The 25,833-nt window shown below is 33.5% G+C and overlaps 1 protein-coding gene across 1 annotated transcript in view; it reads left to right on the top strand.

The window, feature by feature from the left end:
* Nucleotides 1-7,381: 7,381 nt before the first annotated feature.
* The window catches only part of LOC127728660 (ceramide synthase 2-like), a 31,310-nt gene continuing 12,858 nt past the window's right edge, over nt 7,382-25,833 (top strand). The window contains exons 1-5 of the mRNA XM_052236268.1: nt 7,382-7,552; nt 12,733-12,859; nt 14,549-14,655; nt 18,746-18,803; nt 22,809-22,859. Coding sequence (XP_052092228.1) covers nt 7,383-7,552; nt 12,733-12,859; nt 14,549-14,655; nt 18,746-18,803; nt 22,809-22,859 — 513 coding nt within the window. The 5' untranslated portion in view covers nt 7,382. The remainder of the gene's footprint in view (nt 7,553-12,732; nt 12,860-14,548; nt 14,656-18,745; nt 18,804-22,808; nt 22,860-25,833) is intronic.

Genomic DNA, 25,833 nt, shown 5'->3' with positions numbered 1-25,833 from the left:
GTTTGGTAATAATTTAATAATAAGATCTGTTTTGTTACATCTTGTGATCCGTTTATTTGGCTAACGTCAATGGCAGTCAGCAGGTTTTAAGAACATCAGTTGTTCGACCTGATTGTCAAATGCGTTTTGTTAAAATATACCTTTTCACTCAGTTGGTCTTATGGGTAAAAATCTAAACTATTTTCAATATATTAAACAATTTATTATATATGACACTGACACACAAAACAGACAAAATCAATTGTGCGCTAATAAGGTCTTGCAATTTGGCAGTTTAGGTTAAGTTAAGGTTGGGGGGCTTTAAACAGTTTTGATGTATTTAACAAGTATTATAGTATTAATATATAGATAGACAGAGCATGACCCCCAGAGGAAAAAAATGATGTACTGAAGGTTTTGTAATTATAATAAAAAAAAATTACTCCCTGAACAGATGGGACAAAATCTATATACATGGTTAGATTCAGCATATCAAAGAACCCCATGAATTCCTTTTTTGATGAAATCAAACATGGTTTAATTTTGGACCCTTTGGACCTCAATTTGCAATTTGACGATAGGCCAAAAATCCAAAATCTAAATACACGGTTAGATTCAGCATATAAAAAAAACCCAAGAATTCAATTTTTGTTACAATAAAACTAAGATTAATTTTGGACCTCAATTTTGCCAACATGAAAACTGGTCCCAAAATCAAAAATCCAAATAAATGTTTAGATTCAGCATATGAAAGAACTCCAAGAATCCATTTTTTTGTTAAATGAAACTAAGTTTAATTTTGGACACATTGGACCTAAAATGTGGACCAATTTAAAAACCGTGCCCAAATGTAAAAATCTAATATACAGTTAGATTCACCATATCAAAGAACCCTAAGAACTCAATTTTTGTTAATATCGAACAAAGTTTAATTTTGACCCTTTGGACTTTATGGGACCAATTTAAAAGGGGATCCAAAATTAAAAATCAAAATTCACGGTTAGATTCAGCATATTAAAGAACCCCAAGAATTCAAATTTTGTTAAAATGAAACTAAGTTTAATTTTGGACCCTTTGGACATCGATGTGGACCAATTAAAAAACTGGGCCCAAAATTAAAAATAAAAATACACAGTTAGATTCAGTATATTAAAGAACCCCAAGAATTCATTACTTTGATTTAAATCCCATCGAAATTGGTCAAGAAATAAGCAATTCATACAAAGTATCATCAAAGTATTGTTTTTTTGTCCCTAAATTCCTTAACGGTTAGGGCCATAACCCATAAAATCAATCCCAACCTTCCTTTTTTGGTATTGAACCTTGCCGTACAATTTCATAGAGATCCATAGACAAATACTTAAGTTATTGTCCGAAAACCAGAAAATACTTGCACATTTCAATTTACGCCAAGTTTACCTCTTTTTACGTTCCCTGCAGTGGCGGATCCAGAAGGGGTTTATTTTTACTATCAATGCTTTTGAATGGGTACATATGGTTGGAACCCCTCTTTTACCTGGGTTGGAACCCCCCTTTTAAAAATGGCTGGATCCGCCCATGTACTGCTCCATTACGCCTGGATCTGGACACGTAACTACCAGTTACATCTGGTTTACGCCAGATGTCCAGGCTTAAGGATGTGCAGTAAGGCAAACCATAAATAATTTCGCTTTAAGTGTTTTTATTTTGGGGTTGCTGACTCATAGATGTGTATCCTTTATACGTTGTCATGTATAAGCCAGAGCAATTTTACCATAGGTTGAGTTAAATACAGAGACTTAAACATTGGTAGTTGTAGTATGCTCACTAGCTGTTAAATTAATTGGACAGCTCTTAGTTTGATACTGATTACTCTGCCCCTCTTCTCGATTTCTAGTAAGAATTCAAGCCAGAAGGAATAGTAGATATATGTTTTTAACTAATACTTACAGGAAAATATATAATCTGTTATTTATCACTGCCATAGGTATCCTACATAGTATATTTATATTCGTGAAATTGGGAGACAATCTACAAAAGAAATTTTATTTTGCTAATAAACCAGTATTACAGCTGAAAAATTATAAAACAAGAGGCTTCCATGAGGGCAGTGACTCCTATATATATAAGGGTAAATTAACTATTTCTGCAGTGTTCACTTATATGTCGATCTGATTTTTCTCTATAATCATATAACTTTATATTAACTATCATAAAATCTGTATTGACCAAATCTTTTTTTTTCTATTTTTAAGGTTCATTTTCTGAATTAACTTTTTATTATATCTATGTATAATCTTCGTGTATCATATTTTATGATGATGATGAAGATTTTGGTGTTTAATGTTCAGTGAAAAACATTACATTAAGAAGAGAACAATTACATGTAATATTAAAATTCATCCTGCTTTTTAAAGTAGACCAACATAGAGATTTCTTTCATTCTAGTGCAAAAAAGTAACAGTCAGCAGAAATACATGTAACCCTAGTATAAACTTGGAACATTTTTCTAACTCAGAGAGGTCCAGATTTTGCTATTAATCATAAATATGATGACGTGTAAGAGTATTTCTATGCAGATACAGTTTTTGATTTTTTATTTCACTGGATAGTGAATTCCACACTTGTGGACCACTACAAGAAAAACTTGATTTGTATAATTCTGTATTTGATTTAGGAACAATAAAATTATCTGATGATGAAAGCAGGATGAAAGTCGAGTATTGTATGATTGTTTACTATTTGTAGGTACAAAAAGATTTTATATATTTTGGTGCCAGGTCACATTAATAATGACGTGTGGTAAAGTATTCTCTTAGTAACGGGAATAATTTCAGATTCCATAAATAGTTCAATAGATGGTTTACGAATATCGTGTTCGTTTAAAATAATTCTAGCAGCCCTTTTTCGCAATTTTAGTAAACTGTCAATCAAAAACTTGTTACAGTTTCCCCATACTGGATCATCCTGAACAACAGTAATCCAAATGTGAAAGAATATAAGCATTGTGAAATAAAATTCGCCCATTATGATTCAAGTATTTCTTGATTCTTTTTAATAACGCTAATGGAGATTTAACTTTTTTGATAACACAAAACTGATTGAGTTGCGTCAACAAAAATACCAAGGACCTTTTCACAGTGACTTTCATTGGATATACTTAAAATGTGTCGTGCACATGACAGACATTTTTTTTTGTTTTGAACCTATACACATTGTCTTTGTTTTTTGACAATTTCACTAACATTTGTTTTCAACACATGACAAATATTTTCTGATACAACATTGAGTGCCACGTGTTGATTGCCTGACTTAAAGTGTGTACCCAGTGTTTCTCAAATAAAAATGGAACAAACTTCTGCAATCATTATCAAAATACAAATTATATCTTTAAAAAGCTTAAAACATTGAACTTTCAAAATTGATGCGAATGAAAAAGAATGTTTAATTTTGTCTACTGACATCAAGTTACTGACAGCTAATCAAAATTTAAGATTTCAGTCTTTGCTGTAAATTGGATAGTGGTCCAATATTTAACGCATGTGCACTGCGGTAGCTGATAACAAAACAGTTGCGTATGGCACGATGGCGTAAGTAACTCTACTGTCAAACGGTGAGCCAAAATCAAAGGCGTAGTAATTTGCCATCATTTTGTAAATATTATACACAGTAAGCTTAAATATTCTTGTAATATAAGTTAGTAGGCAAGTCTTGCGCCATCAATATATATATATACAAAAATGGAAAATACAATTAAAAGTTATGCAATCATTGAATCAATATCCTTTCATGTTAAATTTGTTGTCATGAATTTGACAAATTTAATTTTTATGCAAATAGAAATTCAGCTTTTTTCACATGAACGCTGAACCGTCACTTTATGCACGTCGAAGCTATAGGTGAAACCGAGGTCAGTACATCAAATAATTACTGAAGTGTGAAGGAAAGGATGATATAGTACTGTATTGTGTGTGTAACAGGTTTCATTCCATTGTAAGTACTTCTTGTTTCTCCATATCAATAAAACCACACCATCTGGTGTCATCCAATAGGAAATACATTCTTTGTAATCAATGCGATAAATGTAACATTTCCTATGGAGGCTTAATTAATTGATATAACCAACCAAAGAAAGAATACAGTTTGGTGCGTCGTTTTTTAGTATTCTGAACTACTCGTACACATTAGAAGTAAGTTTTATTTGTTTTTATATTAGTATTGGTATATTACAATGAAGTTAGTACAATTGATGTAGTTATTTTAAACTACAATAAACAGTGATTACTTGCATAGCTTAGGGCCATGTCAGTACAACATGTGATGATCGATGGGAAAGACATTATAATCTACTTAACATTTACCTGCAGGTTATTATTATTTCACCATATCCTGTATCATTTCTTCTTTTCTGAAGTCTGTCTAAAACGCGTCATGTCCATGACAACAAATCGATGTTTAAATATAGCAGTATCAATCAAATCAAATTTCATGCTTTCTCTCGGAGCAGTAATAAATAGCAATCGGGGCAGTTACTTTTAGATAAATCAAATTGTATAAGCATGTTGTACTGATAATCGTACAAAAGAGATCACAATTATTTTTAATTCCACCACACTCTATAAATATGTGACCGCCATGACATTTCCAGGCTTATGGAGCAAACTTTTTTTTTGAGGTAAAATTATCGAAATATTCTTCATTAAGTTGAGGACAACCCATGCATGATTTGCAAATTTTAGGGGGGGGGGGGGGGGGGCGCACGTCCGCCGCGTCCCCGCCTGAATCCGCACCTGGCCACGACATTTCCAGGCTCATGGGGGTACCTTGTCTAAAATTGGCTTTTTGTATATTTATCTAGAACATACTGAAACCAAACACTCTGTCATGTTATTATAATTAGTTATCAAAGGTACCAGGATTATAATTTAATACGCCAGACGCGCGTTTCGTCTACATAAGACTCATCAGTGACGCTCAGATCAAAATAGTTATGAAGCCAAACAAGTACAAAGTTGAAGAGCATTGAGGACCAAAAAGTTGTGCCAAATACGGCTAAGGTAATCTATTTCTGGGATAATAAAATCCTTAGTTTTTCGAAAAATTCAAAGTTTTGTCAACAGGAAATTTATAAAAATGACCATATAATTGATATTCATGTCAACACCGAAGTGCTAACTACTGGGCTGGTGATACCCTCGGGGACGAAACGTCCACCAGCAGTGGCATCGACCCAGTGGTGTAAATATTTATATATATTATAACCTATTTGTTTATCTATGGAGTAACTGTACATCGCACATGATATATTCACGCCAATCGTTTTATACCAACCGACTGTCCCTAGTATAGATAAATGCATTTTATTTCTTTAAATCCATTTAAGAAGCTTGTATTCTCAACGCTTATTGTAGTCAAAAGCGTTGAAAATAATATTAGATGGGAAGGGGGTATTAAGTGGTTATGACTTTATGAAAATAAGAAGATGTGGTATGATTGCCAATGAAAAAACTCTCCACAAGGTATTTGATTTTACCTATATATAGATACAAAAAAGACCGAAGTATACCTAAAATTTAGCGCATTCATTCACAAGACAAATTCGGCTTACCAATACAGTAGGATAATATTTCTTGCAGTTGTCAATTTTAAAGCAGATATTTCATATATACAAGGATCCCGCTGCAAAAATATTATTTCAGTAAAAACCCACATTCGAAGGGGACAGACTTTAATACTTAGTCTGAACTCTTTGTAAAAGGTTACGGAAATCCATAAAATCAAACCTATTGTACAACGTAAAAGGGTTTGAGTGTATACATCGTACATGTAATTCAATATACATTAAAAAGGGCCATAATCTGATTGCCTTTCTAAACAAAGAAAACAAGAAATGCATTTCAGTGCACCTGGCGCGAAATCAGTGCTAATACAAGTGATTTTTGAGATTATTATAATATAAAGATGAATATTTAATATATGTTTTATAGTAACAGACAGATGTTTGCAAGTTAGACAAACTCAATCCAAACCAATATGTAAATCGATATAAATTACCAATTTAAATAAAGTTTTAATCATGTTCATGACAAGAATCAAATATATACCGTGTTTCTTACATTTACTAAAAAGTGGTTTATTATAAACGTGTCTGTACTCTAAGTCTCTATCAAAATATATTATCTATGGCTATATGTATTTTTTTTCAAGAAACGTCTTTGTGTTACCTTGACCAATAGTGCAATGCACCTTATCGCTATTTAGCCCATTCTGGAAAAAAAACAGTCACTTAGACAACTTCAAAAGGTCATCAATAATGAGCTGATGGAGGAAAAAGTTTAGAAAGTGAACATTTTGAAATTTTGATAGTTTATGGTCCAATTTTTTGAAACAGATATAAAGCCATAAAAATTCTTTGTTTGAAGTGTTTACGATGGTTTAAAAATATCTCTTTGAAAAGTTTTATAAATAATAAATTGTTAAAACAGGGCCCCAGATAGCTTCAACTGGATTGTGACGTCATGAAAAAGTTGTGTTATTTTCGGATTGGAATAATAGCGATAAGGTATATAATTAACTCAAGTCATTTGAGTTATATGTACTTTTCAAAATTTAACTGCAGGCGCATATACTTATGCTACTTTTCTTACAAAAATCATCTGTTGAGATTAAATGTATAGTGACAGTCTACGGTAGATGGTTTAAATGTATAGTGAGTCTACGGTAGATGGGTTAAATGTATAGTGAGTCTATGGTATATGGGTTAAATGTATAGTGACAGTCTACGGTAGATGGGTTAAATGTATAGTGAGTCTACGGTAGATGGGTTAAATGCATAGTGACAGTCTACGGTAGATGGGTTAAATGTATAGTGACAGTCTACGGTAGATGGGTTAAATGTATAGTGACAGTCTACAGTAGATGGGTTAAATGTATAGTGAGTCTACGGTATATGGATTAAATGTATAGATACGGTAAATGGGTTAAAGTTTATGTCGGTTATCACGCAAAAATATATCGAACTTGATTGTGATTAATACTTCTTTTCTTATGGGAATCTACTATAACTACCTCCATTAAAGGTAGTATGTTTATTAGATCTTGAAGTATAGAGTAAACCTAATAATTTGAAAATATTTATAATAAAAACTCTTAGTCTTAGAAGGAATAATTACAATTTTACCCAGCTTTAGTGATATGTTTTAATGTTTTTTGCATACCTATCTGTCTCCAAGGGTTGTGCACTTATTTTAATCTTGCATATAATGCTTATCTTTCTTCAAAATTTAAAAACTTTTCTAGAATGTCAATCGACAAGTTCAACTATGAAACAAACTAATAAATGTATATCATTTCCATAGGGATTCCTAAGGACAAGATAATTCCAAGAGGGATTAGTGATTATATATTTTTTCTTCAGTTTTTCGATGTTGGAGTGGATAAACAGTCTGGTTGACAGGTTACAACCTAATTATTTAAGGCCTGAAGATTTGGAGTTACTACCAGAAGACGGATATGTACCAACACTGTCAGATTTAGTCATTCCTTCTTTAGTGACCGCATCATGTCTTGTTGTGGTGAGACATGTTCTTGACAGGTACTGTATTGATATGTACCAACACTGTCAGATTTAGTCATTCCTTCTTTAGTGGCCGCATCATGTCTTGTTGTGGTGAGACATGTTCTTGACAGGTACTGTATTGACATGTACCAACTCTGTCAGATTTAGTCATTCCGTCTTTAGTGGCCGCATCATGTCTTGTTGTGGTGAGACATGTTCTTGACAGGTACTGTATTGATATGTACCAACTCTGTCAGATTTAGTCATTCCGTCTTTAGTGACCACATCATGTCTTGTTGTGGTGAGACATGTTCTTGACAGGTACTGTATTGATATGTACCAACTCTGTCAGATTTAGTCATTCCGTCTTTAGTGACCACATCATGTCTTGTTGTGGTGAGACATGTTCTTGACAGGTACTATATTGATATGTACCAACACTGTCAGATTTAGTCATTCCTTCTTTAGTGGCCGCATCATGTCTTGTTGTGGTGAGACATGTTCTTGACAGGTATTGTATTGATATGTACCAACACTGTCAGATTTAGTCATTCCGTCTTTAGTGACCACATCATGTCTTGTTGTGGTGAGACATGTTCTTGACAGGTATTGTATTGATATATACCATGACTACCGTTTGTCTGAAAGTTTTCCTGTAAAATGAAATAGTTTCTTAAACTTTACCATTGAACAAGGTCATTAATTTTTGTTCAAAACGTTTATATACGAACCCTTTGGATGTGTACTGATTGATAATCTAGTCTAGGAAAACATGACTTATTTATTGGTTGAAAGTGGATTTGAACTAGCTTTCAGTAACCGAGCCGGAGTACTCTTAGATCCGTTCTTTGTTGTTTATGTCTTATCATCAAAGTTTTATATTTTGCTTCATACCAATCTGATGAATCAATTTAAATAAGAAAATATGGTATGATTGCCAATGAGACTACTATCATCCAGAGACGCACAACAAACGTTAATTTCAAGAGAAAGATAACTATTTAGAATTGTACGTACTTCAATTTTGGCCAATGGGTCTATTGCTTTTTTGTTCAACCATCAAAACGACATCTTCAAATGGTACTGGCTCCTATTAACAGAGAATAAATGTCATGTGTCTGTCCCAAGTCTGCAATTCAGTGCTGTCTGCAATTTTTGCTTTACATAAATTTGCCCCGCTGCAAAGCGGTGTTGGGGACATAAATACTGGGCGTCCGTCCATCCGTTTGTGGGGTACATCCGGTCTTGTAAGCTCTCTCCATCGTAAAATTCGTTCCAGATTTGTATGAAATATTTACAGATAAATATATCTGACGAGGTCAAGATCTTTTATGACATTTTAAGGAGTTATGGCCCATGGAAATATAAATTATATGGAAAATGCATTGTAAGCACTCTCTTATGAAATTTACATCAAAACTCCTTGTCAGCAATGTCTCAGACGAGTTAGAAAATCAGCGCTGATCAATATTTTTTACAAATCTCAGATCAAGTTCAAATTTGGGTTGCGTCACTTTGACCTTTCTTGAGTTATGTCCCTTTATAACGTTATATGCAAGCGAGGGCATCATCTGTGTCCCATGGACACATTCCCCATTTATTTCACAATTACTTTTCTTAACTTTTTAGAGTTATTTATACTAATTTGTATTTTGTAGGATAAAATATTTACAAAGATAAACACTAGTTAGTGTTCACAGAACGTTAACATTATTAACTGAAAATAAAACGTTATAAGTTTATCGACAGGTTGTAGGTATTCCTATGGGCACCAATTGTGTCCCTTTAATAGATTGATTGATTGATTGATTGATTGGTAACGCCACTTTCAACACTATTGTGCTATTTCGTGGCGGTAAGTTTTTATTGGTGGAGGAAGCCGGAGTGCCCGGAGAGAACCACCGACCTTAGGTAGGAAAACTGACAATTCTAGTCAATTAAGATTGGATTCGATTGACCTGCCCCCGTGCGGGATTCAAACTCACAACCTCAGTGTTGACTGGCTAGTGATACAGTAGTTTGACTACTTAGACCACTCGACCACCGAGGCTTCCCTTAATAGAAGATTTGTTCCTGTACTGTTCTGAATCACAGTTTATGGCCAAACTATGTAAAGACCCGTCTAAATTTGATTTAATTGATAAATTCAACAACACTTACCGTTTTCTTGATGACGTTTTTTCGTTAAATAATCAAAAATTCTCTAATAGAAAAGCTAAGGATATGGGGTATCCATCCATGACACAAAATCAGTAAATGCACAGCAAAAAACTTCCGAAATTTACCCAAAGGAACTAACTTTAAATAAATCAAATATTAATATCAATAACTGTCCTTTACTAGATCGAGATATTTCAGTTTTACACGAGAAACTCTACACAAACATTTACGACAAAAGGGACGATTTTTCTTACACTACTGTTAATTTTCATTTTTTGGACGGTGTTTATATATCTCAACTTGTTCGCTATGCCCGTGTCTGTAGTGACGTTTGGAATTTCGATGAACGTAATCTATGCATTAAAAATATGGTAAATTATTAAGTCATGGATTTTGTTACCAAACATTACTTTAAACCTTTACCAAATTCTTCCATATATATATATATAGATACAAAGATTTGGTTTTGCAAGTTTGTTTGTACCTGTAGAAAACTTATTTCAAACGGAATAGCACTTCCTTATTTCACGGTGATGTTGTTTACCGAGCCCGGAAATTTGAATACGATCCGGGTAAACTTATCAATTATTTAAATAAACTTATTATTAAAGGTTACCAATTCGAACTGTAATTAGATATTTGAATATTGTTTTTATTGGTATAAATATTGATTTTGTCATCAGTAAATTAAAACCATAATAAACATTATTGTTATACAAATATGCACATTCACGGTACTACAATCTGTCGATACCTATATTTTGGCTTTGCCCAAGGTCATGATTTTCACTGATTGATATTTTAGTCTTAATATACATGATTGGGGCATTACGTTTTACCCTTTTCCGTCTGTACGTCGCAAAATTGGTTTCCGTTCTCTAACTTAAGTTTGCCTCAACCAAATGTTATGAAACTCAAACACAATGCTAATTACCACAAAACACAGAGCAAGTTTGAATTTTGGTGGCGTCACTTTTACCGTTCTAGAGTTATGCCCCTTTACAAATGGAAAAATTGATGAATTTTCCGTTTCCATTCTCTAACTTTAGTGTGCCTCAACCAAATGTTATGAAACTTATACACAATGCTTATGACCACCAAACACAGATCTAGTTTGAATTTTGGTGGCGTCACTTTTACCGTTCTAGAGTTATGCCCCTTTACAAATTGAAAAATTGCTGAATTTTTCGTTTCCGTTCTCTAACTTTAGTTTGCCTCACCAAATGTTATGAAACTCAAACATAATGCCTATTACCACCAAACACAGATCAAGTTTGAATTTTGGTGGCGTCACTATTACCGTTCTAGAGTTATGCCCCTTTACAAATTGAAAAATTGCTGAATTTTTCGTTTCCGTTCTCTAACTTAAGTTTGCCTCAACCAAATGTCATGAAACTTATACACAATGCTTATTACCACAAAACACAGATCAAGTTTGAATTTTGGTGGTGTCACGTATACCGTTCTAGAGTTATGCCCCTTTACAACTGGAAAAATTGCTGAAATATTCGTTTCTGTTCTCTAGCTTAAGTTTGCAACAACCAAATCTTATGAAACTTATGCACAATGCTTATTACCACAAAACACAGATCAAGTTCGAATTTTGGTGGCATCACTTTTACCGTTCTAGAGTTATGCCCTTTTACAAATGGAAAAATTGCTGATTTTTTCGTTTCAGTTCTCTAACTTAAGTTTGCCTCAAATAAATGTTATGAAACTTATAAACAATGCTGAATACCACAAAAATTAGATAAAGTACAAATTTGGGTAGCGGCACTTTTACAGTTCTCGATAGATGCTTGCTGCTTTGTATCGATCTGATGAGTTAAGCTTTTTTCAACTGATTTGTATATTAATTGTTCTTATATTGTACTGTTACACCACTGGGCAGGGTTTGGCGCCAGCAAACTAGTTTAACCCCGCCACATTCTGTATGTGCCTGTCCCAAGTCAAGAGCATGTAGTTCTGAGTGATTGTCGTTGGTTCATGTCTGTCATATTTGTTTTTCGTAAATTGTTTTTTTTTTTAAGTTAGGCCGTTAGTTTTCTCAATTGAATTGTTTCATATTTTTCATATCGGGGCCTTTTATAGCCGACTATACGGTATGGTTTTTCTTCATGGTTGAAGGCCGTACGGTTGCCTATGATTGCTTACATCCACTTCATTTGAACTTTGATGGATAGTTGTCTCATCGGTAATCATACCAGATCTCCTTATTTTCATATGGTAAGTAAAATACACATCATGTTTAACCCCGCAATATTATTCATGTGCCTATCCCAAGTCAGGAGCATTTAGTTCAGTGATTGTCGTTGGTTCATGTCTGTAATATTTGTTTTTCGTAAATTGTTTTTTTTTTAGATTAGGCCGTTAGTTTTCTCAATTGAATTGTTTTATATTTTTTCATGTCTTGGCCTTTTATAGCCAACTTTACGGTATGTTTTTTATACGCACGTTTACGGGACGTTTTATGGTATACCGTTGTCCGTCTGTCCGGCCCGTCCCTCCGTCCGTCCGTCGTCAACATGTCGGACAATGACTCAAAAACGCTCTGACCAATTTTAATGAAACTTTGGTGAATTGTTTATATCTATTTACGTAAGCTCCCTTTCGATTTTTATAAATTTTAGATTTAACGTTTTCGAGTTATGGGATTTTATTTACAAAAAAGGGGGGATTTTCCAGTTTTTGGACAATAACTCAAAGGTGCTTTGAGCAGTTTTCGTGAAACTTTGGTGACTGGTTTATATCTATTAAAATAACCTCCCTTTAGTTTTTTTTATGAATTTCTGATATGACATTGAGGAGTTATGGAACTTTATTCATTGAAAAAAGCGACGGGCGTATCATGAGCTCATGGTGCAAGCCGTACGGTTGTCTATTATAATTGATTACATCCACTTCATTTGAACTTTGATGGATAGTTGTCTCATTGGCAATTATACCACATCTCCTTATTTTTATATAAATCAGTAGATGCAAACTCTTGTTCTCGGGAAGTGTCGTACTTTTAGTACGAGAAAAAGTCCAATGCTTGGTTATATTTTTTAATATAGGGTTGTTGTAGCCCCTCTTGGAACCTATTTGGGGTTCAAGACAAAGATGACAGATGGTTTAACTGAAAATCCTATTTTAGAAAAAGAATACAGCAAATGTAAGACTCCTAGTTCGGACACTATAGTTGTAAGTACATTGTATTTCAAAGTTGCAATAAAGTGAATTAAAAAGATGCATTTTATAAATTTATCACTACAACAAACCGCGAATCTTGGATAAATTTCGAAAATCATATATTGAGGTATGGGTTAAAATGACAGGATACAATAAAAATAAGATTGGAGGCACAGGAGGATTGACATAATCCAACGGTGACCTAGACTTCTACAATTTTCTAATGCAAGCAGCCAGCCCCTTCCCCCCCCCAAAAAAAAATGAAATTATAGTCCTACATCTTGTTCCGTATACTGTGTAAAATGTTAACAAAAGAGGAAATAGTAACAAGATTTTATTTAACACGTTTAGTTATCAATACATGAGATATCCTGTTTTTTTAATTTCAATATGAATAAGAAGATGTGGTATGAGTGCCAATGAGACAACTATCCATCCAAGTCACAATGTGTAAAAAGTAAAGAACTATAGGTAAAAGTACGGCCTTCTACACGGAGCCTTGGCTCACACCAAACAGCAAGCTATAAAGGGCCCCAAAAAGACTAGTGTAAAACAGTTTAAACAGGAAAACCAACGGTCTAATCTATATAAAAAACGAGAAACGAGAAACACTTATGAACCGCACCAACAAACGACAACCACTGAACAACAGGCTCCTGACTTAGGACAGGTGCATAAAAATGCAGCGGGTTTAAACGTTTTAACAGGCGCCAACCTTCACCCTAACCTGAAACTGGTATAACATTACAACATAAAAAGACACACAATAAAACATCAATTGAAATGGCATTACTCCATCAAAAAGACAATACACAAAAACAAGTAAATTTACACTGAACGGATAAATTTGATCTATGACACAATATAAATAAAAAAAGATGTTTCAATGCCAAAAAGACAACTTTAACCTAGGCCTGACAAAATGGCGTTAAACAAAGTAACGTACACAGGTGAATTCAAAATTGTTATATTTTGTAAAAAATGTTTCTGTACACTAACATCAAAATATAACAATTTTGATGTTAGTACAGAAACATTTTTTACAAAATAAATTTGTTGTTCATAGTAAGGGACGACATCAAAAGATCATAAAATTGCTGCAAGTTTTGTTTATCCAAAATCGATTTTACATATATTACATATTGGTCAATCAATTTTTCCCAAATTAAGTTAAAAGTGGGGGTTGGGGGGTCAGTGAAAAAACTATGTGAATTAAGTTTTTTATCCTACATTGAACTTTTGATGTCGTCCCTAAGAGTATAGAATTGATTTTTTTTTCAAGTTTGGGTTGGTTTTCAACAAAATATGCTAAAATTAAAAGAGTAAAGTAAAGAGTGGAAATAAAGCGATGTCATGGAAAGGAACAATCGAAATCGAAAATCAAGCACAGGAGGATTGACATAATCAAACAGTGACCTAGACTTCTACAATTTTCTAATGCAAGCAGCCCCCCCCCCCCCCCTTTTCCCCCAAAAAAAAAGAAAAAGAAAAAAAGGATCAATGAAATTATAGTGCTACAATTTGCTCCGTATACTGAATAAACTGTTTGTCAAATATTGATAAAGTCAGCTGGTTGTTAAATACAATATAGTTTTAACTTAAGCCTTCCGTAGGCATTACATTTTTAATTATATTTCGTTCTATGGATAACACAAGTGTTTGATCATTTCTACAGTAAATTTTATGTGTTACATGTTGAAGATTTTGATGAAGAAATGTGAATTAACAGAACGAGAAATTTCTAAATGGTTCCGTAAAAGACGTCGGAACGACAAAGTCACAGATATTAAGAAGTTACAAGATGCAAGGTAAATATTAGAAAACTAATTGCTTGAAAAACAGAGTTTTGATGATAAATAAATTGAAAAAAAAACGAGCCCAATTTCTACGGAAGCCGATAAGGGTCATTCAAAAAAATAATTTATGTCGTAATTACGACATAGTATGTCGTTATAACGACATATTATGTGGAAATAACGACATCGCTATGTCGTAATAACGACATATTATGTGGAAATAACGACATCGCTTGTCGTAATAACGACATATTATGTGGAAATAACGACATCCTTATGTCGTAATAACGACATAAAGATGTCGTTAAAACGACATCTATATCGTAATTACGACATCGCTATATCATCTATAACGACAACCTTAGAATTGCTACTTTGTGAGCATCGACACACTATGGGAAACAACATTTGCATCTTTATTTTAAGAACCACTTATCAGAATTAAATCAAACTTGATATACGTGTGCACTATAAGGTCCTATTCAAGTATTGCTTCTTTGTTACCCATTGGTTAAAACACATGACCGCCAAGGGACTTTGAAAAAATCAATGTTCAAAATCTTCTTCTCAAGATCGCTGAAATGAATGAGTTTAAACTTAGTATAAATATACAATGTGTACCTAGTATCCAGGTCCTTAAAAAGAGTTTTTACGTTTTGAGCTGATCCGAAGTTAAAAATGGCCACCAGTGAGGGCAAAGTTTGTATCAAAACCCTATCGTAAACATATTCATTTTTGAGAATGATAACCACTGAATTTAATCAAGCTTAATTAATATTGAAGTTAGTTACTCCATATGTCTGCACATAATAGAACTTTATTACATGATGAAGTCTAATGGGACCCATTGAAATTGTGAACGATTCAGGCTCCTTGGAGCCTCTATTTATATTTGGCATGTATGCAGATCACATCAAGAAGATGTGTTTAGTACCAGAAGGACTATGTGTGCTATTGCAATCGCTTGTCGTCCGTCGTCGTCTGTAGTTACCGTTAAACTTTTATTAAAGATTACAAAAATCACAAAATGTTGATAAAAGTTTAGCCGCCGTCGCCGAAAAATCAATTCCTTTGTTTTGTTATTTTTGACGTTCATCGCAGGCGAGGCAAAAATCTGTTATTTCGCTATGTGGTCTATTTGTATAGTATTGTGGAAATAATTGCATAAAGTTCGAGATTACATGTGAGTTACGTAAGCGCGTAACTGTTTTTTATACCCTGTGGTGTTTGTCGTTGATGAAATATGTTCGTTGTTGTTCTGCAGTTTACATGTTTTGCGACTATTACTACACTGTAGTAAATTATTTGTTTGTGCGTTTCTCTGTGATGAATGTTCTTTGCGTGTGTTTGATCTGTATTTCTGTCACGTAGTGTTATGATTTCAGCGACATTTTTAACATTGTCATAAAGCGGGAGGTTTGACTAGCCATTAAACCAAGTTCAACCCACCATTTGTTCTTAAAATGTCCTGTACCAATTCAGGAATATGACAGTTGTTATCAAATAGTTCGTTCTATGTATGTTAAGGGTTTATTTTTGTTAACTTTAGTGTTCTTGTTGTTCGTTTATTTTCCTCTTACAGTTGATATGTTTCCCTCGGTTTTAGTTTGTAACCCGGATTTGTTTTCTCTTAATCGATTTATGACCTTTGAACACCGGTATACTACTGTTGCCTTTATTTAGTAAGTGTCCATGCTGTTGGTTGCCGGTCAAAATCGACAGACTTCAAGTGATGACAATACATGTAGCTATCCCAAAAAATGTTTTAGAGGACACAACTCAGGTATGGGTCAAACTGATCTTTCTGAAATTTTCGGCATAGGTCCATTTTGTCATGATGAACCCTCAACAGATTTGAGATAAATATAACGATATTCGAGACATCAAAAAACTAATGTGTGACCATTATGTCCTATTTTTTCAAGTTAATAACAGCGGCTGTGTTTTTAAGGAGTCGAAAATCAAAGCACGCCTTTTGTGAAGGAAACATTTAACAAGGAAAAATCAAACCAACTTTTAAAGAATGTTGCACATTAGTTTCAAAGGAGATTTTTAAAACACGCTTACGACAGACGACGACGGACAACAAACGATGACAATCGCTCGCATACCACTTCGAGTACGAGACACAACTTCCTTAGGTGATAGGTGAAGGTCAGGGGATCCATTAGGCTCGATTATTAGGGGGTCCAAAGTTTAACATAGGCCCCAATGGAAAAAGCTTTGAAAATCTTCTCCTTAAGAACTACCAGGCCGTATTGGATCAATCTTAGAGAATGGATGATCCTTATATAATGAGGATTAAATATAAAAAAGGAAGATGTGGTATGATTGCCACAAGAAACCAAATGACACAGAAATTAACAACTATAGGTCACCGTACAGCCTTCAACAATGAGCAAAGCCCATACCACATAGTCAGCTATAAAAGGCTCCGAAATAACAAATGTAAAACAGTTCAAACGAGAAAACTAACGGCCTAATTTATGTACAAAAAATAAACGAAAAACAAATATGTAACACATCAACAAGCAACAACCACTGAATTACAGGCTCCTGACTTGGGACAGGCACACACATACAGAATGTGGCGGGGTTAAACATGTTAACGGGATCCTAACCCTCCCCCTAAGTTTGTAGGAATAGTTGTCCCGGGGAACATTGGTTTAAAGAACTTTGGGTCCAAAGTTTAATACAGGCTTCAATGGGGAGGACGCTGTAAGAATCTCATTGAGAACTAACAGTAGCAATGCAGTTATAATTTGCATCAAGCATCAGTAGGCCATCAAGATGCAATTGTGTACAAATGAAGGTACATAGGTCCATGTGTCTGAGCACTAGGAGTCCAAAGTTTAACATAGTCTTTATTTGGAAATGCTTAAAATTCATCTTCTTCAGAATCTGCAATGGAAATGCAGTTATATTTTACACGAATCTGTACATGCCAAACATAACTAGAGGCTCCAAGGAGCCTGAATCGCACCTCTGTTCAACTGGGTCTCATTTGACTTGATTATAAAATAAAGTTCTAGTATGTGCTAGTAAATAACTTTAATTAAGCTTGATTGCATTTAGTGTTCATTATTCTCCAAAAAAAGATGAATTTGTTTACGCTACAAACTTTGCCCTCACTGACGACCATTTTGAATTTTCTATCGCCTCAAAAAGAGACAATGCTAAGGTTGTCGTAATTATGACATAACGATCAGGAGCCTGTAATTCAGTGGTTGTCGTTTGTTGCTGTGTTACATATTTGTTTTTTGTTCATTTTTTGTACATTAGTTTTATGGCCGTTAGTTTTCTCGTTTGAATTAAATTGTTTAACATTCGTCATTTCGGGGCCTTTTATAGCTGACTATGCGGGGGCTTTGCTCATTATTGAAGGCATTATGATGACCTATAGTTGTGAATTTCTGTGTCATTTAGTCTCTTGGCAATCATAATACATACTCTTTGTTTATATATATAGCGATGTCGTTATAACGACATAAGGATGTCGTTATTACGACATAGCGATGTCGTTATTACGACATAGTGATGTCGTTATTACGACATGCTATGTCGAAATTACGACATAGTTGTGTCGTTATTACGACATGCTATGTCGTAATTACGACATAAATTATTTTTTTCGAATGACCCTTATCGGCTTCCGTAAATTTCAGACTACAAGTTACACTTAAGCCGTATTGAACCCCAGAGTACTTAAAATGAATTTCAAAGAAAATTGCATCCATAAATTGTATTATACTTACGTATAAATTTTAGATGAGAAAGCAGCCCAACATCACAAATATCCCTAAGACCTTTTTTGTAATGGACAAGGAATTGGATATATCACAATAAAAAAATGATCTACAGCATATAAACAAAATTAGGTAAATACAATCTGAATATTGCAAGTTATTTATTTATTAAGTCCAAAAAAATTAAAGCATGTTAACAATCTTGTTCAGTTGCAGAAATGATATACATGTCTTACCAAACCTTGTATTGTTTCTTATAAGTAATATTGAATTTCCTAATATTTTTTCACCATGATTGTAGCATTACGTCAAATTTATTCTAATGCAAACTTTTCTATAATTTTTATCTTTTATAGTTGGCACTTCATGTTTTATTTGATAATGTCCTGGTATGGTGTGTTTATTTTATGGGATGTAAGTAATTATGGTTATTCTTTTATACTAATGGACACGTAAAAATTGACATTCGTCTTGACTACAAACTGTGTGGAATAACGTTCTTTTTCTGAAATTTTTAAACCTATGATCCCATGATCTAAAGGATGAGACCAGTCAGGAAAACACGTGGACAATGACCAATACATTATTTGTGTTTCAAATTATGAAACTCGCACCTTAATTTGAATTTATTTCACAGGGGAAATTTAACGAAAAGAACCTGTTTCCATCAAATATATAACACTATATATGTATAATATATAAAGGCGGGAAAATTCACAGGGAATCTACAGGGAGAATTCAGAGACTCAATGTAGAATGCAAAAAAGTCAAGAAGGAGTAATACGAATAATAATCTATTTTGCATCAATTTTATTTAAGATTTTCTTCTGCTGTTATATACAGAAATAAATGGTTTGTTGAGGAAATTTGTTATTGCATTACAAAAGAAAATTTCAGAGGAGTTGCATAATATTAAAAATAGCAGGGAAAATTATCAGCACAGAGTTCTTGAAATCTTTTTTTCCCAGGTGGTCCTTGAAGAAAATCTGCTGGTCCTAACTATTATTGTCCCCCGCGCAACGCGTTGCGGGGAACATAGAAATACCGGGCGTCCGTCCGGTCTTGGTAGCGCTCTCACATGTACAATTCTTGGCAAATTTCTATAAAACTTATATCATAGGTTTATATCCGCAATGTCTCGGATGAGTTCGAAAATCAGTGCCGATCAATTATTTTAAAAAGAATTATGCCCCTTGGAAACATTAATTATATGGAAAATTGCATCGTTAGCGCTCTCATGTGTATATTTCTTGCCAGAATTTTATGAAACTTATATCATAGGTTTATATCAGCAATGTCTTTGACACTTTCGAAAATAAGTGCTGATTCAATATTTTTAACGAGTTATGCCCCTTGGAAATATTGATTATATCGGAAATCACATTGAATTTGCTCTGAAGATATTTATGAACAGTTTTAAAGAATAAAAAAGAGTGTATTTTTTAGTTGCCCTTGTACCTTGGATAGATAAAGTATATGTAACGCGGGGGACATTGGAACTTTGTTTTTATATTTCTATTGCAAAATACCAAAATTGTGTTGGTCCTTGAAAAAATGTTTGTGGTCAAAACCTTCGTACCACCACTTTTCGAGAACTCTGTTAGCAGCAAACATTCTTAAGGAGTTATAAACATTTCTATTTCACTGACAATCCGTTTCCACTTACACAGCAGCAGACATTCTTAAGGAGAGGTAAACATCACTGACATTCCCTTTACACTTGCACATATGTCTAATATCAGCACCGCCGCCATGCTGCGAATTTTCTTATACGTGTCTTCTCATTTCAAATAAATATAGGGTAAAAGAGCAGACCTTTTGTTTTGTTTTTGTTAACCATAGTGCAGTAAACGGTAAAAGAACTTAATTCTACCGGTTTTTTTAAATCTTAAATGCAGAAGCATGAAGAATAACCTAATTGTTTTCTGTGCTAGCATACAAACAGGACGAAAAACTGTGAAGAAAAGTTACAAACAAAATTTCAAATGGAACTCGAGATAAATTATTGCGTCTCAAAATGTACACAGGTTCACTAGCTCATAGTAATCTTAAAAGAAAACAGAACAAACGACACTATCTAAAATTGGGAATGGGATCCTGATATATCTTGACATTTCCAAAAAAAATTTTGATGTGGGACATAGTAGAAATTTTGGAAATAGAGGACGCACAAAACATCACAAAGAATTTAGTAGATTTTTTCGTAAATAAGATAAGAAACGTTTTGTTAGACTCTGCCAAAAAACATTCGGGAGAAGAAAAGGTAAAAATGTGATTCCGATGACACAGTGATATTAGCGAAATCGATAAATGACTTACAGGAGTCTTTGAATAGATAACACAACTATTTTTGCACCTGGCGTTTAAAAGTTAACATAGAAAAAACAAAGATAATAGTCTTCAGCAAAGAACTCCTAAAAATCTGCATTTCAGATACAATAGCTCACCAATTGAAATTATTAACGACTTTAATTATGTAGAACGTCTAACTGACCTTTCTGATAAACTTGTCAATCGGATATTGTTATATTTTCTCAAATTCAAAACGCTGTTAATGCTAAACACTAATAAAAAGAGAAATTGATTCTCCCTCAAATCATTGCGTTAACGAAACACCAATTACATTTTCCACTATCTTTACACTATAATTAACATTTTGCTGTAATTATTAACCATATATTGTTACCTCACAACTGTACACTTGTATCATTTCTATTGTTGTATTTTTCTGTATACCTTTGTATCAGCATCGGATCTAACGTCACAGTACCCAAATTGCACCGAGTACCCAAATTGCACCTATTCAACAAAAATAGCTGAGGAAATCTTACAAGTTTTCTTTGAGACAAAACAATTTGTATTTTTAAGATTTGACATTATACACGTCTTTCAACATAGATGAATGTATTTAAATATACACAAAACGTTCACACTATATATCAACAGATGAAGCATTCACTGGAAAAAGTTAAACTACGGAAACGTCACCATGCGACGTTCACAAAAAGTCATCTTTTAGAAATGAGCAAATAAAATAGGTTAAAAGCATCCATTTCTTAAAAAATGAATAGTAAGCATAGACTAATGTCAAGTTGTTCTAAATATTTGAAGAAATAAAACAAAACATCTGTTATTCGATTTTTAAGGATGTGAATTTAAGCATGGCCATGGGTGCAATTTGGGTACTTCTTATTACAGAATCATGGATAGTTTGGAGGTCGTTTCAAACACATTTAACTATGATTCAATATGGATTCAAAATTAACCTGGTGGAATTATATAGTAAATAAGGATACACCTACAAAATAAACCCATAATGGAAACTTTTGTCTGGATCATAAAAAACCGTAGGTGAAAAAATTGTCAAAATATATGCAATTTGGGTACTCTCACGTTAGTCAGAATAAAGCATCTATTTGTAAATAAATGGTATACACACTTGTCTGTTGATGAAGACATGTGTGTTGACTTCTTCACATCTATTCTTGTAATATTGTGTCAGTTTGCTGTTCAATTGACGTCATTCTTACGAATAGTTGACCATATAGAAGCCACACCACATCTCTTTAATTTTTGTATTACACGTACGTTCGTGGCCGTTCGAAATTATAAATAAAGTATATACTGTGAAATATTTTATATAATTGAATGATATGATATGACCAAATCAGTTTAACGGAAGAATAAGAATCATTTTATAAGTGTTATGGCCTAGCTGTTTCTGTATTGGACCTGATATAGATTCTCCATTATTCTTCGAATCTCGGGGCCAATATATAGCTAACGTCGATTCTATACCAGTGCCAATATAACTAACGTCGATTCTATATCAGTGCCAATATAGCTAACGTCGATTCTATACCAGTGCCAATATAGCTAACGTCGATTCTATACCAGTGCCAATATAGCTAACGTCGATTCTATACCAGTGCCAATATAGCTAACGTCGATTCTATACCAGTGCCAATACAGCTTACCTCGATTCTATACAAGTGCCAATATTTTCTGATGTATGAAGTTTTAACAACATAAACATACTTTTTTGTACTTCACTTACATGTAATTCATAATGAAAATCATGTTATAATTCTTCATCCAACGACTCAGTCTCAATATTCTAATTTCACACATTTGATTTACTTGTACTGTTAAATCTTTAGTTCGATATCTACATGGTTTGTTTTAACATTGACGTTAATTTTATCAACTTGGCTGCAGGGTATTTTTTGTTATCTATTTACTGAATATTTACATTAAAAAATAAGAAAAACAACTAAGTCTGGTGTTTTATAAAAGGAAAAACGAACAACGTCTAAATACTTCTGAAAAAATCTTTTAGTTAACGTAATTACATTTGTACTATATATAATAGTTAAGAAGCTCTTATATTTTTATTTATGTTTTTTTTTCATTTTTCAGAAACCATGGTTCAAAAAATCTATCAATTGTTTTGTGGATTGGCCTGCACAGGTATTTCTGATCAATATAGAAAATCTCAAGTACATTATAAATACACGTGAAAAGATCAAAACCAATTCCGATTTAAAACATTACACGCATGACACCCTGAGCTAGATATTACACCAGACTTCAATTTATGACTAGCGGATTCGACCGAAAGGCACTTGTCACTATTTTTTTTCTTTTACCCAAATATCTATTTGTTTCAGAGACAGGTGCCTGTGGTTCGCCTGGACGTTTATGGTTATCTTAATTCGATTATTTTTTTTTTGAAATGGCATAGTATTGTAAAAAATGGTGTAAACGGGAGATATCTGACAAAAAGTCACTTGATTTCTATTTGAATATAAAATGTCTCAATATTGTTGATATTCGCATATCACATTTCGAAAATAATTCGGAAATAAATGAAAGAATAACACGAGTTTTTTTTTCGGAAATCAAGTCAGTTACTATCTATTATATTGGTCACAGCATTAAATGCAGTCGTAACAGCATTATATATGCAGTGGTCACAACATTATATGCACTCGTGACAACATTATATGCAGTGGTTACAACATTATATTCAGTGGTCACAACATTATATGCAGTCGTGAGTCGTGACAGCATTATATGTAGTCGTGACAACATTATATGCAGTGGTCACAACATTATATGCAGTGGTCACAACATTATATGCAGTTTTGATAACATTATATGCAGTCGTCGGAACATTATATGCAGTGGTCACAACATTATATGCAGTGGCCACAACATTATATTCAGTGGTTACAACATTATATTCAGTGGTCACAACATTATATGCAGTGGTTACAACATTATATTCAGTGGTCACAACATTATATGCAGTCGTGAGTCGTGACAGCATTATATGTAGTCGTGACAACATTATATGCAGTGGTCACAACATTATATGCAGTGGGCACAACATTATATGCAGTTTTGATAACATTATATGCAGTTGTCGGAACATTATATGCAGTGGTCACAACATTATATGCAGTGGTCACAACATTATATGCAGTTTTGATAACATTATATGCAGTAGTCTCACCATTAAATACAGTCGTGATAACATTATATGCAGTTGTCGGAACATTATACGTGTTTTGTTGATGAAGGTGATGATCAGTGGTAGTGATGATGATGATTGATGATAGTCATATTCGTCTTAAGAAATACACATTCATGACATAATGTAAGTAAAAATAATGAATAATAATAATGAAACATTCAGTGAATGGCATTTGTGTACTAAATGCCTCGAGTTCATGTTCATTTCGTATTGAACAACCAAAATCTATATGCCAATTTAGTTAATATTAAGTGCCATATTTCATATATATAAATGTAAGACTCAGATCGACGTCCACCAGAAACCTATAATCGAGGTCCGTTCCTCACGTCAAGGTCTAATATATTAACCCTCTATATATAATCGGCGTCCAATGTGGTTTCATGACTGTACACCAAAAATATTACTAGGAGTCTCCTCTTTTCGATGCCTAATATGATTTGATCATTTGTTCCCACTTTGATCTTTTTTTATAATTTGTCTTAAGTGATCGTTTTGTTTTCGTATAATGATGTCCAAATATACAATTTTTTTTAAATATTCTATACATATCATAATGACTTTTATTATACTTCACGTAAAAATGCAATATTTTGATTGGCTTATACGAGGGTGTTAATTTACTCTATTCTATGGTAAATACTCTATTACCCTTCACGGAGACGCTTGATCAAGTGTGCGCTTTATTCTAAAATACGACTCTATCCTATGACAAATACTCTATTACCTAGACTGGTTCCCGATCGCAATATTCAGTATGTTACACATATACCAATGTGACAGCGTGCGGGTATTAGCTAATACCTGGAACGTAGTACCGGGAACCGGGATATCTATTACCCTTCACGGAGACGCTTGATCTGAGTGTGCGCTTTATTAAATACGGATGGTTGTTATGTACAAGACGTCATAGTTTATTACTTTGAATTTGAAATTTAATAGACAGTAATAACAGAACATTCAGTATGATAAATTAAATAACACATGTCTGAGAGGGTGAGAGAGCAGATTGTTACCCCTCGAAAAGACATTGTCAACCTTGGCCTCGCCTCAGTTGACAATGTTTTCTCGGGGTAACAATCTGCTCTATCACCCTCTCAGCTATGTGTTATTTATATAATGTAAAGATACAACACAGGATAAAGCATCCCGTCGCAAAGAATGAACTAAAACAAATCAAAAAACGATCATGGATAATTGACAGCCGGTGAACCACCGACAGCAGATTCTACACTTGGACAGTAATGTTGTGCGTACCTGAAACACGTGGATCCATTCAACCTACGTACTATGTCTCATTCCTTTCATATTCTTATGAAAAAAAGAGATACGTATATGCTTCAATGAGACAGAAACCCAACGACTAAGATAACTGTACAACACTGGGGTCATACAGGCGGCAACAATAGACAGCTATATCTATACAATATATAAAACTCTGAATTGAAATAAGGAAATTAAGAAGTAGGACTCTGAATTTATTCCACGCCAAGGGCATTATTTTTAATGTCTTTTAATCTTATTTCAATGATCAGTATCATCATCCTCATAGCTTAATATGTTTATACTTTAAGTGTGTAAAAGCATATATAATTGTGCATTTCTGAACATTAACCCCAAATAAACATCTTCCGAGATTATCCGGGACTGCAATTTAGATATATCATGACCCAGTATTTTTCAAGAAGAACGAAAAATTTGTCAGAAGTAATCTATGTATTGTATTTTGGAAACAAATTAATTTATGTTGATCAACGATGTCATTCGAAATAAAATTTTACTAAAACATATAAGATTTGGAATATTGTTTTAAAAGGGCATGGAACAGCAATTTTAATGGCAAAATAACTATTTTATAAATGAAAATCTCAGTTTTTAAGTATATAATTCTGTCTATGCAATATA

This window comes from Mytilus californianus, unplaced genomic scaffold (assembly GCF_021869535.1).
Source record: "Mytilus californianus isolate M0D057914Y unplaced genomic scaffold, xbMytCali1.0.p SCAF_2, whole genome shotgun sequence".
NCBI classification, from domain to species: Eukaryota; Metazoa; Mollusca; class Bivalvia; order Mytilida; family Mytilidae; genus Mytilus; species Mytilus californianus.
Note: the sequence above shows the minus strand (reverse complement) of the source record. Positions and strands in the feature narration are given on the sequence as shown.